Raw genomic sequence first — 27,624 nt, 5'->3', positions numbered from 1 at the left:
GAGTCTTTCCTGATTTTTTTCATCAATTGTAACTCATAGCAATACAAAAACAGGTCCGCAATAAGTGGTGCACAGTTAGTCCCCATTGGAATTCCGATAACCTGACGATATACGGAATCTCTAAAGCGAACAAAAAAGTTATCTTGTAAATATTCAAGGGCATATATAGTATCAAAGCATGTCCAATTGACATAGTTTTTTTGTTTGTTGCTACTAAAAAATGACCTAAAAAAGTTTGAACATATATATTCACATTCTGACTTTTTAAATGCCCATTTAATTAGGTGTGTTAATTTTTTCTTAATGAGAATGTGAGGCAATGTGGTATACAGGGTAGAAAAATCAAAACTTTGAACAGATTCAAAATCACCAATATAAGCATGCAATTTATCCTTTACTACCAACGAGTTCTTGACACTCCAAAAGTAATTAATTCCACTATTTTTGAAGGCCTTATTTGAACAATTTATTATCAGGTTTTTGATTATACCAAGTGTACTGGTAAGAAGAATAGACAATTTAGTAGTGGAACAATTGCTTGAAGACGAAATAAATCTATATTTGTAAGGTGTTTTTTGTAGCTTCGGAAGCCATAAAATAGTTGGGACTTTCATTGTATTTGGTTCTGCTTGTAAAGCGGTAGCTAAAAGTTTATGTTTGTTGCAGATGTCGTTTTCTGAAAATGAAGTCAGTTGGAATATTGGTGAATTGGTAAATTTTTTTTTAGAACCTCAATGTAAAATTTACGTCAAACAATACTAATATTATAAGCAGCTTTATCGGCCGGGACAAAAACAAATTCCTTGGCTAGTTCTTTTAGTTTATGTTTGATACGAGAAATAGGTTTATTGTGGTTATTGTTAATAGTAAAATGTTCTTTAAAATGTTGAATATGTATATCAACTATGTTCATTACTGAATTAGAAAAAGAGTCTAAAGATTTTTTGTCAGCTTTTTCCCGTTTTATCCATTTCAAAAAGTAAGTACGGAGTGAGTCGTGGATGATATTACGACACTCATTTTAATTAATAATTGACGGCGGGGGGGGGCGATATTTAGGTCCTTACCTGATGAATGATTTTAACTCTCGGTCTTGAACAATGTTAAGATCTCCTTCCATAACATGGGAAATGGGTTCATAAATGTATTCGGAATTACTACAATTACATGAAGTAGGTGTATTTTCACTGATATTAACATCTTTACACAATTAGTTATAATTAAACACAAATTCCCGGTTAGATTTCTTGTAAATATAACAAATACGAGGGAGCTCAGTATTGTCAAAATATATAGGAATTTATTCTTTAACAGAATGGTCGTTAACTATACCGGCAATATTTACAAAATCAAAACCTTTATTGACATACTTTATTTTAATAAAATGTTTTTATGATCTTCTGGGCGATCAATTTTGAGAAATTGTTTAGAATACCACTATGCCATAATAATTTGAACTATTTCATACTTAGGACTGCTATATGAAATTGTGTTGCAATCCTCCAATTTTTTTTTAACCTATTAACCGGTAATGGACAGAGCTTTGTTAACAGATAATGTCTGCCGTTGGTTTTTTTTTAAATAGAAATTAAGTCTGAAATATTGGTATGATTGGTCCGAAATTTTCTTTGATTGCAATTTTTTCTATGACCGTAAGAACGGGTTTTACGAACAGGTTTAGAAAATATATCCAAAATGTTATGAATATTTTTTCATATATTTCTTTTTTTTATTCTTTAAAAATTCCGTATTGAACATAGCAAAACATGTTTGAATTAAAGCCAACTACAAATCAATTAGTCATTTTCTTGAACAAATTAAACTGAATGCAATGCAGATTTTCTATTTGTGAACATGTTCAGGTAGAAATGAAAAGTAAGTCAATTGAAGGTCACTACACGCTGATCAACAACTAAGCAAATCAACCAGGCAATAATAGGTTCTTTATATTTTTTGAAGTATGAACTTAGTTAATTTTTAGGAATATACTACTTAATACGGTGTTACACTATAATATAAACATCTAGGTTATCATTATTTTTTGGAAACATTCTATATCGAGTGTAGAATCCCACATCTTGCTTAGCAACAGCAAACATTTTTTTAGACCACTACAACACCTTTGTTTCAATGTGAAGGTCTTTTCATGATAACAAGAATATACAGGATTAAATAATTAGAGATGAGTTTGAACAGTTTTTAAAGATACTTAACATTTAATGGAATGAAAGAGATGTGACTTGTACCACAAACAGACATCGTATGGAATAAAAAGACTAATCCAGGCAATTACGAATTAATATGATGTAAGGGTTGGAATGTGAATATGTCCTTTGCATGGGTACAAAATCTATGGTGAATTAGAAACGACTTCTCAAGGCAAAAATGGGGGGGGGGAGGATATTAATCATTTTTGAGTTATTAAGAGGCATCAATTGACCTAAGGAATGAATCCTATTCTGCAGTAAAGAAAATGGTATAGCCTGTAAGAGCATATATGGTCTAAGGGTTGGACAATCATTTAACCATGAAAGTCAAAGGTCAAGAACAAAACATCAGTAATTAGACCTTGAGATCAACGGTAAATGTCATAATGATATTAGACTGTTATGATATCTGAGTCATGGCTATACACTGTATGTCAAATATCATAAGTCAATGTGTATGAGAATAAAATTTCAAAATAGAAGAAGAATAGTTATGCTTAACATAATGTATCCATTCATTTCATCTTGGAAGCCAGGGAAAATTGACAAAGAAAAGTGAGAATTGAGTACAAAATAAACTGATGTTTCTTTCACGATGAAAAGGACTATGGTTTCAATGGTTTTACAGTTATGTAGTTATTTTAGGGCCCTTTATAGATTGGTGTTCGGTGTGAGCAAAGGCCCCGTGTTGAAGGCCGTACATTGACCTATAATAGTTTACTTTTATAAATTGTTATTCGGATGGAGAGTTGTATCAATGGCTATCACTGCATCTTCCTATATCCATGGAATATTTTTGTTATCTGTATTTATGATGTGGATACTGGCAATGACGAATGATTTGTGAAATATCATGTAAAATGCATGTATGTGATTAATTTGCATTTTGTGATTTTTTTGTTGTTTTTTTGTTTTATGATTTGTTTATCAAAACGAACTACAGCAGCTGTAATTAGACATGCAAGGTACTAATACGAGTATATAAGTTCGGGTTAGGGTAAAGGTTGTCGCCTGTTTAAACGTTAACACATTCTGCGTTTGCTTGCAGCTAGTAAGAAACCTGTTCAGTGGTTGTCGTGGTTCATACGTGATCCTTGTTTCTAGTTTATTTTCATATAAAATTAAACCGTTGATTTTCCTGTTTGAATTGCTACATTAGTCATTTTTGTGTCCTTGGTAGCTTGCTGTTCGGTGTAAGCCAAAGCTCTGTGTTAAAGGTCGTACTTTGACCTATAAATAAAGGCAACAGTAGTATACCGCTGTTCAAAACTCATAAATCCATGGACAAAAAACAAAATCGGGATAACAAACTAAAACCGAGGGAAACGCATTAAATATAAGAGGAGAACAACGACATAACACTAAAATGTAACACACATAGACAAAATCCCACGAGAATAATATATATAACATCAAAACCAAATACATGAATTTGGGATAGACAAGCACCGCGACACGTCCTATCGCAATGTGAATTCACACTCAAAAATAAGAGATACTAATTGTTTACTTTTAATTGTTGTGTCCTGGAAGGAGATTAGTATCATTGGCACTCATACCACATCTTCCTATTTAAATATTTGTTGCAGAAGGTATTTCTTTACGGTGGATGTGTATGTTTAAGTGCGGATTCATATGAGATGGATTCTTACAGTATGCACCTTTTTTTAATTCATTGTACAATTAAATAAATATAATAAATGATTTAAAACGCCTGATATCGTGGGTTCTAATACCGGCCTGGTCAAACCTAGGACGACTTTAAATTTGGTATTTGCTGATTTCCGTTAATCAATTGGCATTAAGGAGTTAGACTAAGAGCAAAGACTAGTTGGATCGGAGTGTCAAGTTAGAGTAATATTTCTTCCTGTGGACTGTAACCTTTTTAGCTAGCACAATAAAAATTATTATTGAAATAGTCAATTTTATGAATTAACTGTCAACAAAACTTTATATTGTTTGCCAATCTACGGATAATATATTCAGGAATAAATAACCTTTATTAGCTGTATTTGGCGAAAAGACCGTCACTGATGAGTCTTTTGTAGACGAAACACAAGTCTTACAAGCAAGACATCTTTAATTAGGATGCGTTTTATTCCTTTCATATTCAATGCTTATTTTATTTTCTTTGACGTGTAAATATCTGATTAAAAAATAAAGGAAGCTTTTATTCTTTTGAAAATGTTTAAATTCACTATAGTACTGTTATTTTAGAAGATATATGATTGCTTGAATGTTGTTTTCTGACCGTCCAGTGACAAATACTTTATGCATGCATATTTATAACGGAAAGATATGTGGAGAATGATTGCAAACAAGAAATACGAAGTATCACTCGTTGTCGTCAAGATAGAACAATGGGAAGGCGGGGGACAATTAAAAATATCAAGTCCAATAAATTCAACATCATGACAAACAAAAACCTCAAGATACATAATTTAGATCATAAAAGTGTTGGATAGTTTTGTTTAATCTTGCTTATTGTTACACTTACACAATCAACTTATTAAAATTGTCACATGGTGTCTTCTTATCTCATATGAATTACAATATATGTTATTATTCACAGTTCTGTGATTTATTTTCGCCATCTATATTTGTATCAAATGTTTGCCTAAAATGTTAACTTGGCATGCCATACTTGGTAGAAATGCGGACGTGAAAGAAAGCACTTTTCACAAAAGTGTCAACGGAGGTTAAAACATTCCAGGGCGGCGATTTGTTCAATTATGAAACTAAATACGTATATGTATTGTTTGAGTATGAGCCAGTTATATTCATTCACAATTACGTTCCAAGAATTTCTCTAAAGTTCCGTCTAATTTTGGATCAAATTTCGACGGTCTTCTAAAATGTCATTTTAAATTCAAGAGTAATGAAATATCCTGTTTACCTGTCTCAAATATGTTTATTTTTCGTCCTAAAGAAACTAACCATTGATGCGTAGCATGAATACATGTCCGTCGTCGGATCCAGTAAATACCGGACATTATCTCCGATCCGCAGTTCGTTTACAAATTTCGATGATTCAATGAAAACTACGACGATTTTTGTAACTTTTTTGAATTTTTTACTATGAGCGTACTTACGACCCACTAAAATATTTAAACCGCATCAATATTTATGTTCGAGGAATGTCTAGTATAAGTGGTCCGAGAACACAATTAATTCGTGGTGCATTTCTTTTAGAACATAAATGAAAATTAAAAAAATCCCACCTGCGCTTTCTCAATGAAATTTTTACAGTGTGTTGTACTACTTTTGGGACAAGTTATATCAAAATTATAGAAAACTTCATCGCCTCTAACTCAAAATATGGACAATTTTGTGTTTAGGGTGTCTTGAAATCTTTTGACAGCTTCCGAAGTGCTAATTTTTAACCTTTTTCAGCTGGACCAAATCACTACTTTCCTGTAAAATTCTGGACCCAAATTGTTTTACAGTGTAATTTCACCCCACTACTTACAATTTGAGGCATTAAACATGGAGAAATAAATTTGGAAGGGGTTTAAAAATTATTGGCAAGTAACCCACTGTTAACAATAGGGACTATATTCGTGAACAACGAAAATCAAGGGACGACAATTGTGGTCTCGGACCAAGTATGATCATGAGTCGTAGGTACGCTCATAGTTTAAAATGAAAAAACGGTTTGGAAACTGCTATGTTTCTGCCCTTTTCGTGAGTCCTGAGGTCTTTACAACAATAGAGCATGAACAATATCAGTGTAAGTTGAAAAATCTATTGATGTTTACAAAAATATAGGTTTTAAACTTAAAAATAATGTATTAATTATTAATGGCAAATCATTTTATAATTTGAACGAAATCAGGGGGGGGGGGGGGGGGCGTTCTCTGATCCTTATCGTACCTTGTGCTCGACATGTGAAAAAAGTTTATATGTGAAAAGTAAACAAAACCACGAAAGTGAAAATTACTGGATTGTAGTGTACATATATAGATCTATATAAGAAAATGTGGTATGAGTGTCAAAGAGACAACTCTCCATCCATGTCACAATTTTGGAAATAAATCATAATATGTCAAAGTAAGTTATTTAACACGGATACCATACAGTTTCCCACGTTGACCCTCAAATACGAAAAACAAAATTTTCCTTCTATAGATAAGAACACGAGTGCGTTATTTTTAAATCTTTATCATAACCATGAACGGACTTTGTTTTATCTGTCAGAATGGAGAACGTTTAACTTAGCGGTAAGCTTTGTTTTTTTTAATTACAATTACGTGTTTATGCATCATAAGTCTGTCAGTGAAATACACCAACTAAAATTCATTTTATTTGAATTTATGCAATATAAAGACAATTTAACTTGATATCAAGATCACTTCACATATTCGTATGACCTGTTTTAACTTGTAAATATGTGCAAAATGTTATCTAGTTAAATGATATTTCTACTGTGTCATATAAGAACGTATGCTTTTAATTAACTTGACACATTTGTTTTTAATAGATTATTGTTAAAGTTGTGTTAAAAATATCACATATTAGTAAAGTTTATAAAAGGCCGTGCCCAACATTGTACAACAGATATGAAACATTCACACTGTATGACATTAATTACAATATATAACAACATATTTCATATAAAACTACTACTAAGACATATTATAAATTTCTTATTAGTATCAGAAACATTCCATAGTGATGATGATATGGATTGTTAACAAGGTTAGATAACGCATTTTCTAGCATGTGATCAGTCATCGAAGATAACAAGCTGAAAGTGTATTTATGTCATAATGATATTGTTAAATTTATGTATACGATTTACACACTTATCTTTTGACCTGACAGAACATTAATATTTGTTAAACGAAAATACTACTACAACAAAAAATCAACAAAAAGTGGATTAATGATTCGACTCACCTCTTGGCAGAAAAATCCGCATCAGGATAACGTATATATTGAACTATAATTTTGCAAATTGTTGTAAAATTGCGTTTAAGTGTGACTTTTACTTCGTTTCGTTTATCATGTTTATTATAACCTGATACTGTATCATTAGAGCCTTGATTCTTATTAAAACTCTTTTGAATATGTAAAGGCAAACAAAGTTTGTAGAAGGGATTGTATATGGTACGAGTAAACAAGTTATCTTGCACAGACATTTATTGTCCTTATAGCGATAATAAATGATTGCAGAAATCGGCTTGCTTATCTCATTGCTGTTGTAAAAGATAACTACGTTAATGTATTTGATTGATAGCTAGACATTAATATAAGTTCTCAATATTTCATATGTTTTACTACCATTGTTGTTTGAAATTGACACTAGTAAGCTAATTTCCTTCTCACTATATCTCTCTAAATATAAACAAGAAAAAACAAAAAAACAAAAACATCATAAAAAACAATCAATGCGAGTAGTCGATTCACTATATCTAGACATGGTTAGTTCGTGTTCAAACCTACTTGAAACATGTTGTCTCAAACATCGTTTAATCATATCTAACCATATATACATATATGCATCTACAAATCCATCTAGACATTTGTTTTTATTTAAACGATTCACACGGTGTTAAGTGATCAGAAATTGATACATCTTTGACATTAAATGGATTGTTAGTGGTAACTTTGTCCGTTTGCTCTGTAAATAATAAATCCTTATTTTCAATACGTGTACATGTTAGAGTTATCGAGCTTTTTGGTCAGTTTAATTTTGGTTATTATTTTGGTTTCAATTGTGGTTTTAGTTTATATAATCAATGATGAGGTTCGTTATCATTTTGGATCGACGATTTCTGTTACTGTACGCTTTTCAAAATTGTTTTTCAATTGATGTTACTCAAACTGTTTAGAAAATTTCTTACTACGTGAACTTTGATCTGAGCGTGACTGATGAGTATTTTGTAGACTAAACGCACGTCCGGCGTATCAAATTATTAGCTTTGTACATTTGATAATTATATAATATGGTTAGTATTATTTCTATCTAAAAAATAAATTTGAAAGATTTTGTAAAAGAACATTATGTTATTATCACTACAAACCATTAAAAGTCTGAAATGGCCTATATCTGTACTCGACTGTACTGATTTTTACTCGACCAGTCTGAATTCGTCTTAGATTTACCTATAATACTCGACTGTAGTCTGAACCGTACTTAACAGTCTGAATGTGTACTTGACCAGTACTTAACTGTTTTATACGAGTCTGAACCGTACTCGACCTAGTCTGAACCATACTCGACCTAGTCTTAACCAAACTAGACCTATTCTTTGTATCTATCAGATGAATTTTATCAATTTAGGATTTTTTTTTAATAAAAATGAAATTTGAACAACAACTTGAAATTAAAAATGTATTCAATACAGTATTGAAATTAAAATTTCACAATAATCAATCATAATATAACTTCAACTCAATATTAATCAACACTTACATAATAATTTATATCAACTTTTAAAATATAAATAAAACAAGCTGATCAAATTATCTAAAACAAAATGAATTGTGACTAATATTTTCTATATTATTCAAAATTTTATGAATATTTCGGAAGTATTTTATGGTAACTGAACTATTTTCACCATTAACTTAAGCCTAGTATAGGTTTATGGTGTCAGTTAAGTTCAGGTAATAATGCAGTGAATGTTTTTTGTATTAAGATATATATAAAATAGTATATAAAACAACTTAATAAATTTTAAAAAAATAAGATCTTAATTGTTTTGTTTTATTAAACCAAGAATTTAATTTAATCATTATAGAATTTCCATAGCAATCCTTGATTACCTTTTTAAAAAAGGAAATGTATTCCAAAGTAACAGTAAAACAAAATTTCAATTAATTTAAGTTTTTTGTTGTCAAATTATCATGGCATACATAAAGCACTTTAATATGTTCTAACTACCTCAGTACATGTGTGTTTTACAGGTAAAAAGAAAGCCCTATTTTCTAAAATTCGTGTATCACTTATCTAGTACCTACATGTATATTCGGAAGGCCTTGTTATTTAATTTAAACAGAATGTTGCAATCTTGAATCAATGTAATTTAGAATTTTAAAATACCTCTGACCAGGTGTGATCTTATTCATGAGTTTGCCCCCAAGCAGAGGTTATACTTTATATTTCACCACTAATCAGAAAAACAATTTTATTTATTTATTTAATTTTATCCCTTTTTGATATAAGTTATATATAATATATTTTTTTATCCTAAATATAATCAGAGATATATTTCTTTTATAAGGTTAAAATCTTTTATAAATTTTGTTGGCTGTTGTTATATATGTCAGTTAAAAAGAAATCTATTTATTTTAACAGTTAAAAAAGTAGAGTTTTTTTGTCTAGTATGGTTCAGACTGGTCGAGTATTGTTCAGACCTTTGGTTAAGTATGGTTTAGACTGGAAATATAGGTCGAGAATGGGTTAAGACTGTTTCAGACTGGTCGAGTAATAGTTCAGATCATTTTCAACGGCAAAGATAAGGGTCAAGTACGATTCAGTACAGTCAAGTATGGTTCAGACTGGGATCGAGTAATGTCAAGTAAAAGTCAGACCAATTCAGACTGGTCGAGTAAAAATCAGTACAGTCGAGTACAGATATAGTCCATTTCAGACTTTAATGGTTTGTAGTGTATCCAACATGGAAGAAGTGCAAGTATAAGTCACGAATTTGTGATACATAATTATGTAATCGATTGTTAAAAAAGATATTCAAAAACAAGAACTCTGATGAAAATTAAAAAAAAAAAATCCGCTAAATTAATGTTTTTATAACTTCAATTAATTTCTTTATTTGGGATGACTTAAAACTCGTTAATGTAAGACATACTTGGAGTAAACTGAATAAACAAAACTATTGTTTTCACTATAGATCCCAATGTAGCCTTCAACAACGTTTAAAACACATACTACTTATTTTGCTATAAACGACCGAAATGACAAATTTAAAGCAATTCAAACGAGAAAGCAAACGACCGCATTTAAGACAAACAAAATGAACGAAAAACAGATATGATTTAAATCAACGAACGAAAATCACTGAGTTGTAGGTCTCTGACTTCGGATAAGCCAAACGGAGTGTGGCGGGAATAAACTGGTTTGAAGGAGTACCAACCTTTCCCTAACCTGGGACAGCGTTGAAACATAAGAACTTACCATACACTTCATTTTCTAAAGGGATTAAGTCATCAGATCGATACAGAGCAGAAATACATAACACATACACATTGACAGAACGGACATGGCAGGGTATTTATACATCCAATACTTTGCCGATCACCTGACATATGCATATATTTGTAGGAAATAATAATTATTATAATAAAGATAATAGCCTATTAATAAAACAAAAATATGGTCTAAGAAAACCCTAACTTTTGTTATGATCTTTAAATATTGCCTTTTAACGAAACATTCATAATTCACTTAGTTTAAAGTCATTTTGGGAAACCCTAGGAATTTATCAAGGACATCGCATTTACTCGGTTTAGATATTTCCTGCTTATGTGATGTAATATTTTTTTGGATATTTTGAAAATTTGGTACGAAATCATTTATAAGGAAACTGTCCGTTATATTTGTATCAAATTCTAGAAGCCAAAATAGCAGGCTGACATAATTACGTGGCACAACGGTAGTCGGTGACGAAAAAAAAAGTCAGCGTAGTTATTCTTCTAAAAAACATTGTTTAGTTGTGCCATAGACTTGTCGTATTTCCACTGTTATTGAATTGCGAAATGTGTTAGTTTTGCGATTCCTCAATCTTTCATAGGCCTACCATGAATTGACTTGAAAAAATAATTTAAAATTACCACCCCTTTATCGTTTCAACTCTTTCAACACTCTTTTGTTTTTTCAAAGAACCTCGATATTATACCACTTGATGTTTTCATGTTTATATTCGTATGATAACGTTATTTTCGTAAATTAATCCGGAATCCCATTTTTACATGTACGTAAAAAGAAAAATAACAAAAATACTGAAAATTCAAATGGAAAAATTAAAAGATCAATCACATCAAACAAATTGGAAATAACTGTCATATAGTGAAATTGATACAGGCATTTCCTAACGTAGAAAGTGATGGATGTAACCTGATGGTGTTGCTAGATAAGCATCTCACTTCTATAGCATTCGTTTATATAAATTCAGTGACCACCGTTGTTGCTTGTTTCTGAAGCATTTCGTTTTCACAATGAATAATTGTCTCTAGTACACTGAAGTTTATTTCAAATTCTGATGTATTACAGATTTAAAAAGATATATAAATATACTATTCCAGAATTTTAATTTGTACGCAAACTCGCGTTTCGTTTACAATAAATATTTAAAAGTTAAATTAAATACGAAATTAAAGAGGTAAAACACTAAATTCTTAACAAAATTCCAAATACAGCAAAGGTAGCATGTTGCATGGGTAAAACATCTTCCTTATTTCGAAATATTTAAAGCTTCGTAAACATGTAATTAACATGTAAGTTCGAATATATAAAAGGTAATTCTTGTTCAAATTTAATCTCTTTTGAGTTTTTCCATCGTTAGGTTATATCGTAAATGCATGTCGTGAATCAATATTTATCTATAATAAATATATTAGTTGTTAGGATTAAAGGATTTTAAACATATTTTTCTAAGTACAGACTTAATAATTCGTTTATCTTAGGATATAAATGATATTTTATACCATGGTCTTTAAATGTTATCACATAAGACCAAAAAAATAAAAATACACAACACAATTGCCATTGCAAGTTACTAATGCAAATTCTCATTGTACTTTTAAACTACATTCTTTAATCCATTTTAGGTAATAGTCATTTTGCCTGAATCGGTATTTATGCATCCCGTCATTTTGTTATCAATCTGTGGAATTTGTTATTGATGGCTTTTATTTATATAGTATATATACTCCATATACTCTTTTGGTTATTTATTGTTGCAATTGTTGTTTTTTCGTGATCTTTAGTGGGGTTTTTTCAGATAATAACACAATATTGACAACTGTAACATAGTTTTGACATTTATACCTTATATGTTGTATTTTTTTTGGGGCCACAATTATGTTGTCAATATAATAGATTTTTTGGCCACAGCTTTACAAGAAAGGGATGTACACATTTGGCTAATTTTAATTCACTTTTTTCTACACATGAAAAGGTAAGTTCCAATGCAATGTGTCTGGAATATAACTGTATATTCAAATCGATTGATGTGTTTGAGTTTTTGCCTTGTTATTTGATGAGGTACTTTTTCTTTTGAATTGTCCTTGGAGATCAGTATTTTTTTTATTTTCACTAGAAGGTGTAAAAACATAGACAATCGGAGATTGTAAAAGTGGAGTTTTGTCCTTCAACCATGATGCCAAATATTTTAAATAATATCAATAACTTGCGCTTAACAGAGTAATTATTATAAAAAAATAGTATGTACAGTTGGACGATGTATGCCTTAGTATTAACATAGTTTGCCTTTGGAAAAGAAAAAAAAAGAGGGACGAAAGATACCAAAGGGACAGTCAAACTCATAAATCAAAAATACACTGACAACGCTATAGCTAAAAATGAAATAGACAAACAAACAAACAATAGTACACATAACAGAACATAGAAAACTAAAGAATGAACAACACGAATCCCACCGAAAACAAGGGGTGATCTCAGGTGTTCCGGAAGGGTAAGCAGATCCTGCTCCACAGGTAGCACCAGTCGTGCTGCTTATGTGATAACAAATCCGGTAAATAGTCTAATTCGGTAAGTCACATTCATGAAAGGGAAGGGGGTTGTAGTTAAGACGTACGGAACATATCCGATATCATTTGTGAAACGGTTATTCCACAACGGTCAACCAACTCGTGATGGCGTCCGTAAAATTTACGAAGGGATGATTTCAACTTCACCATTTGGAACTTTTGGTTTAATAGATTCCTTGTGAGCAGCAACTCTCTATCAAGAAAATCATGATAGGAAATGCAAACTAGGGAATATCGTATAAATTGGGAAATATATACCACGTATGCAGGTGCTGCTGGAATGTTGCTACTTAGAAATGAAAAGTTCACAATTGTAAAGCTGAAATCATCTCTTTTGTGGTAAAGTTTTGTTTTCAATCGACCCTCATGGTCAATTACTATAGATGTAAGTCAAGATACGAGGCCGAATAAACTGTATCTGTAGTATCCTTTGTTTCTAGTTCGATGGATAGATGCCGGTCGAATGTACATTGAAATTGGACAAAGTTGAAATATAAATAATTGCGTAATTAATATCCGTTATTTCTTTTTTAGAATAAAATGAGTGAACCTAATTGCGACAACTATTTCAAGATAATGATTTCTGTGCAGCAGTATGGAACCGAGTCGCAAAGGGAACTTATCAAACATCAATTGAAAAGATTGAAATTGACGTTCTGCGAATTACTTAATACGAATTCTCATGAATTGTACCATTTATATAACCTTAGTAGATGCTGTCAATGTGGACCTGTAGATAAATTGCCAGAGATAAACAGTATACGTGAAGATCAGTACTGTATTTTATTCCAAAAAGGAAATGAATTGCGTCTCAAAGGTCATCCTCGAACAACACGCGATTCTAAATGTTGTAACTTTGCTAACTTTTCTGTCAGCCTTGATGACCTAGACCTTTCACTGGGTCATACACTACTGATGCACTGTTGTCGTGAACTTCTTTGGCATTGTTGTTTAGCAGCAAAAAATAAAACGTTAGAAGAATTTTTGAACGATCACAAGCATGATATTCTTCACATGTCGATTTTAACGAATCAACCATGCCGGTTATGCAACAATGGCATCAAGGCAAAAGGGAACGGTTTCCTACAAAAAGGTGATTGGGATCTCCTATTTGTCAGTATGGCGTCTAGTGATGATCTTTCTTTATATTCCGCAAAACAAGGCATTACTGTAAGCAACTTGAATCCAAGGTTATCGCATTCACTTTTACAAGCCTTCTCCGAAGAAGTGAAATTGTGCAAACGCCTTCGAAAAATCCGAAACAGCCTTGCGCATCGTCAATCCATAATAATACATTTAGATGAGTTTAAAGAGATGTGGTCAGAAATTGAATCAATTCTGTTGCAAATATCAAATGTGTACGGCGGGGCTAGATATGTTAAAGAGAAACTTCACACATTAAACACTGAAAGGAGTCGTGAAGAACTGATGTTAGTTATGAAAAGTGATGGGGTAAGTTTTACACGTTAACCCTACATGCAAATTAAAATTGCAATTACATTCATGTTTTCATTATTATCTAAACAAGCCGCATTCTGTTCCAGTGTGAAAGGTAATATTCCTTGAAAGTTTTCTGCATTTTGCTACTGTCATGGAAAATGAATATTGGGATTGGACCTATTGGACAACAAAGAAGCTTTTTAACTGTAACACTCTCTCTCCAATTTGCTAAAACCCAGGCACGTCGAAAAATTAACTCGTGGTTTAAATGCATATTAACTGTGTCGACAGAACGATACTTAAGTTTAGTTTTTTATCATTACAAAGACTTTAGTTTAGACCTTACAATCCCAATGATCGAGGTATATTAACTTTGAGATCGTCGATTCGACAAAGAGCTATTAAACGATTTAATCCGTTGTGTACCTTCATCCATATAATTCAATGATTTTCTTCAGATGCGTGCATCCTAGTTGAAAGGTTTATGATTAGACTTATCTAACAACCTATTTTGCAATTGACATGTTGTGTATTTCATTGTATTTGTCGGCATATTCCTATTTGAAGCAAAGCACGAAGTTTCTTTAGTAAGTTTAATATCATAAAAGCATGCTTAGTCGTCAGTTCCGAATTTATTTCTGAAAACAACTTCATAAATGCAGTTTCGTTGTCAGAATATTCTGTTTCCAAGGGGTTTTTTGGTGGTTTAGTATATATTTAGTTATACATCTACCGAGAATGATCAACTGCATTTTCATTAAATTTGCCTGTAGTAGTAAAGTAAAATTATAAATGATAAACCAAGAAAAGGGAACCGGAATGAGTCATGAAAATCCAACATTTGCTATACCAATTAAAAAATAAATTATAAATTTAATTTAATAATGAGTTGTATGTTGCGTAAGCATCAGATCTTCACAATCCTTTTTTACGACCTCTAAATTTCTAAATATACCTACACAATATAACTGAAAGAACCATTTGAATAATTATATTTGAATTACAGTTTTTAAAGAAAGGTGGTTTTAGTTATGAGAAACATCTTGTTTCTTTACATATTTAATCGAAATATTAAGCAGCAATCTGCATGATCTGCCTGTTACATTTTTGTAAACACGGTTTGTTTTTAAATCTCAATTTTTCTCAGATACTGATCATTACGCTGAATCATTTTGACAGACAGTTTTATTTTTCTAAATTTGTCCGTATAATTCATTATATTAAATTAAAAATTGAACTATCCTATACTAGAGTTTTCACGATCCAGTATTTATACTTGACCACCGCTAGGTACAATGTATTATGTCATGATAACTACTGACATAAATAAGTTTATTACATTTAAATCGTAATCTTTTAAAATATAATTATTGACACTTTTTTATCTATTTTATCACATACTAATATTAACATGTTTATAAGGCCGTGATACTGTGATTCGTAATAATTAGGTCTTTCCACTTTTCCGTGGAAAGACCTATTGGTTTTCTTCTGATTATTATTAGGTCTTTCCACTTTTCCGTGGAAAGACCTATTGGTTTTCTTCTGATTATTAGGTCTTTCCACTTTTCCGTGGAAAGACCTATTGGTTTTCTTCTGATTATTATTATTATTTTTTTTTTTCTTCCGCCAACTTTTTGTTCCTTCACAAGTTTTTTGTTTCGCAAGATGTCGCTTAGATATATGGTATATGATATCGAACAATTAATACGCTTTTGAAACTGACACCGCGTAACCAAAATCTTATCCATGTAAGAGTTATCTCCCCGAACCCTGTTTTTCTTGTTATTACTTATATGTCGAAACCGTATATGAAACCGACAAATTTATTTTACCAAATTGCTCTTTATATCCTCAGGATGATTTGATCTATTTTGACCGAAGCTATCCGGAGACTCCATATGAGAGTTATTACCCCTTTTTTGTTTGATATAAGTGAAATGTATTTCTAACTGAAAAACCATAAGTGATAAAGGCCTATGGTTTTTTGATTTGAGGTCCTTGGTTCAAAAAAATGAAAATGAGGTCAAGGTCAAAGGTCAAGGTCATGTTCAAAATTTTGATTTTGGCTTGTTATCTCTCATTTTCAGAAATCTTATAAGATATTGACAAAATATTTTCACACAATTGTTAGTCGCAACATGTTGTTACACATGAATTTTAGTCGAAAGGGTACGTAAACATTTGATGCGAGTTTTCCCCCCTTTTATATCTTATATCAGTTGTATGGTAGTATAACTCATTAACAATACAAAGTATAGACCTAGAGTCTTTTGATTTGAGGTCCTTGGTTGATGACCTTGAAATTGAGCTCAAAGTCATTGGTAAAATTAACGTTCTAGATTTTGACCTTTGCTTTTACCTCATATGTATACATGATAAAGACATGGGACTTTTTGCAATAGGTTGCAAGCAATGTGACCTTGTAAAAGCCAACCGGAAGTGACCTTTTGTTTACCGGAAGTAGCTATTTTTTGTTCTAAATAAATGTAAAAGTATGTAGAACCATATATTTTTGGAATCAGTGTCAATTAAACTATCAAACTATACCGAAAATTACATCGTTTGAACCGGAAGTAAACAATTATCCCCCTTATCTATATATTTTTCCATAGAAACCATACATTTTTGGAATCAACGTTCAATAAGCTGTCAATTGACGGTTCAATTGACATTTAAAACCAAATTTTTAATATTTTCATAAAAAAAGATCCTTACTGGTGGAAAGACCATCAATGGTTCTCTGAACAATTGGTTTTTAATTATTATTTTTTTTCTTCCGCCAACTTTTTGTTCCTTCGCAATTTTTTTGTTTCGCAAGATGTCGCTTAGATATATAGTATATGATATCGAACAATTAATACGCTTTTGAAACTGACACCGCGTAACCAAAATATTTTCATTGTAAGAGTTATCTCCCCGAACACTGTTTTTCTTGTGATCGCTTAATATTCGCAACCGTATAAAAAACCGACAAATTTATTTTACCAAATTGCTCGTTATATCCTCAGGATGATTTGATTTATTTTGACCGAAGCTTTCCGTAGACTCCATATGAGAGTTATTTCCCCTTTTATATTTGATATAAGTGATATGCATTTTTAACTGGAAAACCATAAGTGTTAGAGGCCTAGGGTCTTTTGTTTTGAGGTCCTTGGTCCAAAAATTGAAAATGAGGTCAAGGTCAAAGGTCAAGGTCATGATAAAAATTTTGATTTTGGCTTGTTATCTCTTATTTTCAGAAATCATATAAGATATTGACAAAATATTTTCATAAAATTGTTAGTTACGACATGTAGTAACACATAAATTTTAGTCGAAAGGGTACGTAGAAATTTGACGTGAGTTTTCCCCCTTTTTATATCTAATATCATATGTATGGTAATATAACTCATAAACAATATAAAATAGAGGACTAAAGTCTTTTGATTTGAGGTCCTTGGTTGATGACCTTGAAATTGAGCTCAAGGTCATTGGCAAAATTAACGTTCTAGATTTTGACCTTTGCTTTTACCTCATATGTATACATGATAAAGACATGGGACTTTTTGCAATAGGTTGCAAGCAATGTGACCTTGTAAAAGCCAACCGGAAGTGACCTTTTGTTTACCGGAAGTAGCTATTTTTTGTTCTAAATAAATGTAAAAGTATATAGAACCATATATTTTTGGAATCAGTGTCAATTAAACTATCGATCTATACCGGAAATTACGTCGTTTGAACCGGAAGTTAACAATTATCTCCCTTATCTATACCTTTTTCCATAGAAACCATACATTTTTGGAATCAACGTTCAAGAAGCTGTCATTTGACGGTTCAATTGACATTTAAAACCAAATTTTTATTATTTCATATAAAAAAAGATCCTTACTGGTGGAAAGACCATCAATAGTTCTCTGAACAATTGGTTTTTAATTATTATTATTTTTTTTCTTCCGCCAACTTTTTTTTCCTTCACAGGTTTTTTGTTTCGCAAGATGTCGCTTAGACATATGGTATATGATATCGAACAGTTATTACGCTTTTGTAACTGACACCGCGTAACCAAAATCTTTTCAATGTAAGAGTTATCTCCCCGAACACTGTTTTTCTTGTGATCGCTTAATATTCGCAACCGTATAAGAAACCAACAAATTTATTTTACCAAATTGCTCGTTATATCCTCAGGATGATTTGATTTATTTTGACCGAAGCTATCCAGAGACTCCATATGAGAGTTATTTCCCCTTTTATATTTGATATAAGTGATATGCATTTTTAACTGGAAAACCATAAGTGATAGAGGCCTGGGGTCTTTTGATTTAAGGTCCTTGGTCCAAAAAAATGAAAATGAGGTCAAGGTCAAAGGTCAAGGTCATGATTAAATTTTTGATTTTGGCTTGTTATCTCTTATTTTCAGAAATCTTATAAGATATCGACAAAATATTTTCACATATTGTTAGTCGCGACATGTAGTTACACATAAATTTTAGTCGAAAGGGTACGTAAACATTTGCTGCGAGTTTTTCCCCCTTTTATATCTAATATCAGTTGTATGGTAATATAACTCATTAACAATATAAAGTAAAGATCTAGAGTCTTTTGATTTGAGGTCCTTGGTTCATGACCTTGAAATTGAGCTCAAGGTCATATGTTAAATTAACGTTCTAGATTTTGACCTTTGCTTTTACCTCATATGTATTCATGTTAAAGCTATTAGACTTTTTGCAATAGGTTGCAAGCAGTATGACGTTGAAAAAGCTAACCGGAAGTGACCTTTTGTAAACCGGAAGTAGCTATTTTTTGTTATAAAATATTGTAAAAGTATGTAAAACCATATATTTTTGGAATCAGCGTCAAATAAACTCTAAAACAGTACCGGAAGTAACAAATTTTGAACCGGAAGTAAAAAATTATCTCCCTTATTTATATCTTATTGTATAGAAACCTTATATTTTTGGAATCAGCGTACAATAAGTTGTCATTTGACGCTGAACTTGACATTTAAAACCAAATTTTAATATTTTCATATAAAAAAATCATTACTGGTGGAAAGACCATCAATGGTTCTCTGAACAATTGGTTTTTAATTAATATTATTATTATTATCATTACAAGGCATATTTATAGCGCATTATATAAATCAACAATTACTCTAAGCACTTTAAATGTTAAAACAAAAGTACACAAGTTCGTACATACACGAAATTACCAAGTTAAAAAAGACCAAAATACTTTTAAAGCATACATGTTAGTGTATCAGTGATATTTGTCTTGTACACTGCATGAGGCAAAACAATTTTCAAGGAAATCCGACGATTCCATTCTTCTGAATGATCAAAATCGAAACGATTTTCTTACGATATGTTTAAAATATAAGTTTAACATATATTCTTTCTTTCGAAATCAGTAAAAGGTGTATGTTGTTAGACTCCTTAACTAAGCATCTTTTAAGATTTCGCGGCTTCATTATTTACGTACACATTGTTAATGATATAATTAAATTCTTTGTGACTGTTATACAATCGAGCTGTTTTGTAAGCATTGAAACAATATTCAAATAATATTTTGAAAATTAGACTTCAATGATATAAGATTGGTATGAAATAATAATTTCTGTTTAGTTTAATTAAAACCGAAGAGAACATTTTTAATATTTATATAAAACTTAGCTAATTTTGAAATATAACACCTGTGATCCGAGACCACATCTGTCGTCCCTTGGTTTTCGTTGTCCACGAATATGGTTCCTAGTGTTAACAGTGGGTTACTTGCCAATTTTTTTTATACCCCTTCCAAATCTATTTCACCATGTTTCATGCCTCAAATTGCAAGTAGACATGCAAATCTAACCTAATGACGTACGGAAATTCAAAAAAAGGGAGAGGTGATTAAGTCAAATATGGATAAGGCTCGTCGAATTTTGTCCAGAATTTTTAAGAAAATAAGTGATTTGATCCAGCTGAAAACAAAATTATCATTTCGGAAGCTGTCAAAAGATTTCATAACCCTCTAAACATAATAGTTATCAAGGTACCAGGATTATAATTTATTACGCCAGACGCGCGTTTTGTCTTCATAAGACTCATCAGTGACGCTCAGATCAAAATAGTTGTAAAGCCATACAAGTACATTGTTGAAGAGCATTGAGGACCCATATTTCCAAAAAATTTTGCCAAATACGGCTAAGGTAATTTATTCCTGTAAAAATGTCCATATTTTGAGTTAGATCCGATGAAGTTTTTTTATAAATTTGATATAATTTGTCCACGGAGTAGTACAACACACTTAAATTTTTTTTATTGAGAAACAGCAGGTGGGAATTTTTTAAACTTTCATTTATGTTCTCAAAGAAATGCACAACGAAATAAGTCTGATCTTGTGTCGTTAAAACAATGATTTAAGCTAGGAAAATCAACATTTTTAAAAAAAGACTCAGACTTTAAAATTAGATGATATGACTATCAAAATCGATAATCATATAAAGATGCAAAAATCTATGACCTTTGTTGAAAATTTTTCAGCCTGTTGTCGTGGCATTTAAAAAGTTAGTAATGTTGACATTTGAAATTCAAAAAAAGAGAGAGGTGATTAAGTCAAGTATGGATAAGGCTCATCGAGTTTTGTTCATACTTTGGTCGAGTAGTAGTTATTTTTTTTCCAATGGCAAACGTTAGGCGTCAAGTGCAAATCAGAATAGATGAGTGTGGTTTAGATTGTTTTTTTTTTTTTTTTTGAGTAAAATAAACACCAAATCAGTCAAGTCGAGTGAAGACCGATACAGATAAGTACAGATATAAGCATTTTAATTTTGAACGTATATTTAATTTAGACATTTGCATATATTGCATGATTCTTTATTTGGAAGTTATTATAAAATTGAGAATGGAAATGGGGAATGTGTCAAAGAGACAACAACCCGACCAAATAAAAAACAACAGCAAAGGGTCACCATTGAACAGGTCTCCAATGTAGCGAGAAATTCCCGCACCCGGAGGCGTCCTTCAGCTGGCCCCTAAACAAATATATACTAGTCCAGTGATAATGAACGCCATACTAATTTCCAAATTGTACACAAGAAACTGAAATTAAAATAATACAAGACTAACAAAGGCCAGAGGCTCCTGACTTGGGACAGGCGCAAAAATGCGGCGGGGTTAAACATGTTTGTGAGATCTCAACCCTCCCCCTATACCTCTAACAAATGTAGTAAAGTAAACGCATAACAATACGCACATTAAAATTCAGTTCAAGAGAAATCCGAGTATGATGTCAGACGATGTAACCAAAGAAAATAAACAAAATGACAATAATACATAAATAACAACAGACTACTAGCAGTTAACTGACATGCCAGCTCCAGACTTCAATTAAACTGACTGAAAGATTATGATTTCATCATATGAACATCAGGCACAATCCTTCCCGTTAGGGGTTTAGTATCATACCATCATAACATATATGAGAAGAACATAACCCGTGTCATGCCAGCTTTGTTATCAACATAATTCAAAAGAGTCATACGATATTCGGACCGTTGTTTGAGTATAATTCAAATAATATGAATAAATCATGAGTTGTTACGCATTTTGGTCAAGTATGGCTAAAACATTGAATACAAGTTTTATATAATGTAAAATATATGTCTTTATATAATGTAAAATATATGTCAAGTAAAGGTTGAAACTATTTCATATTGGTTGAATATAGTTCAGACTTTTAATTCAGTGTGTATTAATGTCGAGCAAAAGTCAAAAAAGTAAATTTAAAAATGAGGATATGTGGTACATGTAAGAGACAATTTTTCATAAGTCTAGAGTTAAATGACACATAAAGTAACAACTACGTGTAACCGTATGGCTTTCAACAATGAACAACGCCCATATCGCAAAGTCAGCTATAAAAGTCCTCGTAATGGATTATGAAAAACCATTTAAAAGAGAAAACTAACAGCATAATTTATATACAAATTAATGAACGAAAATTAAATATGTTACGCAGCAACAAACGACAGTAACTGAATAACAGGCTTCTATCTTGAGACAGTGAACACACATAGTGTGGCGGAGCTAAACTTGTGGGAAGACGCCAACCCTCCCCTAACCAATGACAATGGTGTGACAGTACAACATAAGAACAAACTATCACAATTTATTGCAAAAGGCTTAACTCAACAGATGCATCAAAGAGTTCACGTAGCAGGGTAGCTATACAACATAACAACAAAAAGACACAAATACAGATCCAATTGCTCTCGCAGATAAAGGCACCTAGTTCAAAGCCAATAACAACCAATAAAAATAAAGGAGAATCAAAGACTAAAATGTAAATCAGTATACAACAAACATCCAATGCATTAAAAGTGTAAAGATTCATTAAAAGTTACCAAAATTCACCCTGTGAAATGCATGGATACAGATTATTCAACTGTATACTTGTTTGGCTTCATAACTATTTTGAATTTAGCATCAAAGAAAATTCTTTTGTATACGAAACGCATGTCTGGCGTATCAAAATATAAGCCTGGTGCCTTTGAAAATTATTGATACATGTACCAAAAAAAGATATAGGTATAGTTTTGAATAGGTGACATTTTATGATTAAAATGAACCTCACAAAATATTATATCCAAATTTACCGGTTTACGTGACTGTATCATATATTTAGTACAAAATACAGCAATTTTGTATATCAAATAAAGGTTCTTTTTTCAAGTCTGTATCACCTACCCTGTATCGCATACCCCGTATCTCATAGCAAAACCCATAACGAATATCTGGCGTGACGTCATCATTCGAATGACGTCAACGTTTGATCTATGACCTCCAGTTGCTGTTCCAACTAAAAAAATGTCCTATCATTTCAACTAGTTAGATATAAATCAGTCATGTTATTTTTTATATTTTTTTAATTAAAACATGTAGTTGAAATGATATGATAGTATCGTTTACTTAGCGGATTATTCTAAAAATTCATGGTCTTTTAAGTATTTTGAGAAAGAGATATGGTTAAAGGGGACATTACGATTAGATGTGGATATTCAGCAAATAAGTCTGTAAACACAAAGTCAACTGAAAAAATACAGAAAAATCATACTTTTTTTTTCTTGGTTATATTTTCGGACGATTTAAAAAGCACCAGATATTCCATGAATCTGATTCTTTTGAAATATATGATAAAAGGAATAATACATAGCAAAATCTCGAGGTGATATAGCATGCGATACGGATTTTGCCATGTATTATTCTATATTTATCACATTAAGGAAATGCCTGTACCAAGTCAGAAATATGACAGATGTTATCCATTTGTTTGTTGTATTTGAGCTTCTCATGTTGCCATTTGAGTTTCCGTTTAACATGTTCCTCGGATCAGGTACTTACGTTTTTTAGACATGCAGGTTAAATTTGTCTTTTAACATTGAACATGCATTTTCCTTCCTTTCTTGTTGCTATTCATGTGTATATCCAAGTGTCGATTAAAAGTTGAGTATTTATTCTGAGAGGATGAAGGTCAAAGGTTTATATATAAACTAGTAATATCAACACGCATTAAACTAACTTTTAAAAAGCCTAAGAGTTACTAGCCCTGAATCATTTAAAAACCTAAAGTCATTTTAAAGTAATGTTTTAGTTGCGGATTCAATTATTTTACACAATGTTTTTTTTTGTGTTTCTTTTATTTTTTAAAATTTCATTTTGAACAAAATAAGGAAATAGCCGACTTTTGTTGATATTGGCAATTGGTAAATGCTAATATGACTTTTTTCAGGGAATAGAAGCAAGTAATGCAGTCATCCGGTATATCGAGGAGCATCTTAGTACCAAGAAAGAAAACAAAAATTTGATCAAGAGTGTAGAAGTAATTGGACATAAAATTGACATGATGCAGGAATCTTTAAATATGTTACAAAGATCATCTAATGGAATTAAAAGTAATTATTTAAACGCACACACACACACCACGTGGTAACGTTACTTACTTACATATATTGTCCCATGAACAATGTTACTAATGCTTAATTATTTACTCACCTGTTTTTTTGGTGTTTTCATGAATAAATATGACTTCATTCTACATTAATTTGTGAGATCCTTTGTGATAAATAATTTAGCTGATCTTCATGCCTTGTGTCTCTATGTATGATGTTTGGGTAAAACTGTTTTACCTGGTTTACAGTATAGATTTTAAAATCGTTATCGGTTTATCGGATAACAGGTAAAACTGTTTAATCCGAACATCATACATAGTACCGCAAGAACAATTCCAATAATTTCCAAAACACGACGAAACGATGTATCTAAATTAAAATAGTAAGGTGTGATTTTAAACTGACACAACTCTAAAAATTCCAAAATGACGACACTTAAGATGTTACAACAACTGCGTAAACATACAATTTCTACCATCAGATATTTTCCTGCCATCACTTGTTTTCATTGTTTCCAGTAACTCAGGTTTCCTTACTGGACTCTAGTGTTTAGGAATTTTTTTAATTATACTAGTTTACATTACAGGGTTCTATTCATTTGTTAGGGATGTACAAGAACGCGGTCCCGTTCAAATATGTAACCGTATTCAAAATGTATTATTACTTTTATAATCATTATCTAATTACTATTTATTTGGGATATTTGAATACGCAGCCTTTGCTTAAATTACCCTACAATTATCAATTTTAAAATATTGTACCAGCTTTGATCCGTCAGTCCTGTGTATTATGAATGTATTTCACGCAGTTGTTGTAACATCTTAACTGTCTTTATTTGGGAATTTTTATGTTCCAAAATATGTTCATCCTTATGTTATACCAGTCATATATAAATTGCCACTGTTTAATTATTAACTCACATACGACATAAAAGAAAACATTGCAAAATGAAAAAGCGCTTCTCTTGGTTTACCTCCACCAGGAACACTCGAATCCGAATATTTGAACCCGAAGTTGTATAAACAAATCAGTTGAAGAGAAACACATTTGGTTTCATTTCTCATCCTAGTAAGTGATCTTCAACTTTTCCGTCTGTGATATTAACTAACCCCCTTACATTTAAAAAGTACATACATTTTCATTGATGAAAGAGTTGTTGAAGTTTTGGATAGGTTACTTGCATTTAAGGGAACATAACATTTTGTTGACAATTTTTCTGGCTCTATACACAACACTTCCAAACAACCATATCGAACTACATTAGTATATTCAATTAAAAAATCCCTCAAAAAAATGATCGCAGATTCATTTTTCTGCAGCTCATATAAAGCCGTCTTCTGTAATAAACACGCAAAAAATACTAGAAATATACTCATTTGATCTGTGATAAATCGGTAAATTCTGTAAATAAACTCTTTATCGAAATTTGAACTTGAATAGATTAATGGTCGTTTCGGTAATATGATTTATAAACAGGGTAAACACATTATTGCTACTTAGATTTTGTTAACATTGTTTTATTCTAACGTCACTGATGAGTGTTTTGTAGACAAAACGCGCGTCTGGCGTAAATAAATTTTTTTTTTTAAATTGCTGTTACCGTTTTGCTATATTTTTCTTACAATAATTTTGTTTCCACAAATAAACCCCGTTTTCTTTATAATTGTGTCATGAAACAGCCATTACATTTACATACAATCCATATCAATATATCAACTATTGAAAATGTAATTATTGGTTGTGTCGATACCAACACCGATATTCGAGTCAGTAATTCCGATGAATATACATCCTGTCGATAACAATTTACTAATTTAAGCATCCAACAGGATTATAAAATTGTCGGACAGTTTATCAAGTATCTTTACTTAAAAACCATTGGCGTGTAATGTTTTGTATTATAGTCTGGTTTTAAAATTGTGTAACTAATTTAAAGTGAAGGATTATCAAGCCTTTAACATATGTGTAATTGCATTATATTTTAAAACGATATAATTATGATATATCCCCACAAAAATAGAATCAATATCATGTTACTAACAGCATTTAGAACAAGTGCGAAGTTTCTTTAGCTATAAAACCAGGTTAAATTCATCATTAACTACATTGAAAATGGTTCTATCAAATCAGGAATATGACAGTTGTTATTCATTCGTTTAATGTGTTTGAGCTTTTGATTTTGCCATTTGATTATGGACTTTCAGTTTAGAATTGTCCTCGACGTTCGTTTTTTTTTTGTGATTTTACTTGTTGGTATATTAAATTCTCTGTACTAGAAATGTTTTGTCGAAATTGTCTTTAAAATGAATCTTAGTAATGTGTAATAAAATTTCAAATGTATTTATAATGCAGGCAACAAAATGGAATTTGACGTAGAAGTAAATGGATTTAAAGTAAATCTAGATAAATCGTCATGCATGTTTATACAGGAAAGTAAGTAGAATTTAAATTACTTATTGTTTTCACATTAAAAATAGGAACACATTAAATTGTACACTAAGTGGACGATGTTTACAATACCAAGCTGTTATATCAGATTTTTTTTTTTTTTTTTTAATTTAACTCAATCTGAATATTTAATCTTTTAAGGTGAGATTGCATCCCCAAACATATATATTATCAATGGTCGCAGTATGAGCGGCATGTTATTTTCGTTTTAATCACGATGCTATTACGTCATCATTACGTTTCTTCAACGATTCCGTTACGATTATACTACGTTCTCATCACGCTTATTATCCGACCTCACTACGATTATCACGATCTTTCTACACTCATCACGTCCTCACTACGACCATACCACGATTTATCCGTTTTCAACACGATCTTAACACGCTACTACTGCGATTATAGCACATATGTACCTCGACAATAATACCATCATACCGTTTATATACCTCGATCTTACTGCGCTCCTATCAATAACTTCTGTCGTCAACAACGTGTTCCATATAAATACTGTATCATTCCTTCTTTTTCGCATTGATACGTAGAGTTTCTCGGAAACAACGCAGTCATCCCACCAAAATCTCCATAAGGGTAAGTATAGAGGCAGAGGCAGAGGGAGATCTGATAGAAACGAATCATGATCCAGAATATATATTTCGGACCGACCAATCCAACATAAATCAAAACTGTATGCTGGTCCATCAAGATAAAATGACAATATGCTTTAGTGAACGATAGTAGAATTGACACAGATGTGTCAAGCATGGTTTATCCGTTGGAAATATAAAGGACGAGAGGTTCAAATAACATACAGACAATCAAAAGCTGGAGAGCTTGTATAAATGTTATATGACAATGAAAATGAGCATGATGATCGTAGTATGT

The 27,624-nt window shown here is 31.4% G+C and overlaps 1 protein-coding gene across 1 annotated transcript in view; it reads left to right on the top strand.

The window, feature by feature from the left end:
• Positions 1-13,488: 13,488 nt before the first annotated feature.
• The window catches only part of LOC139497955 (uncharacterized), a 37,029-nt gene continuing 22,893 nt past the window's right edge, over positions 13,489-27,624 (top strand). The window contains exons 1-3 of the mRNA XM_071286208.1: positions 13,489-14,393; positions 24,132-24,294; positions 26,644-26,724. Coding sequence (XP_071142309.1) covers positions 13,518-14,393; positions 24,132-24,294; positions 26,644-26,724 — 1,120 coding nt within the window. The 5' untranslated portion in view covers positions 13,489-13,517. The remainder of the gene's footprint in view (positions 14,394-24,131; positions 24,295-26,643; positions 26,725-27,624) is intronic.

This window comes from Mytilus edulis, chromosome 12 (genome assembly GCF_963676685.1).
Source record: "Mytilus edulis chromosome 12, xbMytEdul2.2, whole genome shotgun sequence".
Lineage (NCBI taxonomy): Eukaryota > Metazoa > Mollusca > Bivalvia > Mytilida > Mytilidae > Mytilus > Mytilus edulis.
The sequence above is the reverse complement of the archived record's forward strand: the minus strand, read 5'-3'. Positions and strand labels throughout refer to the sequence as shown.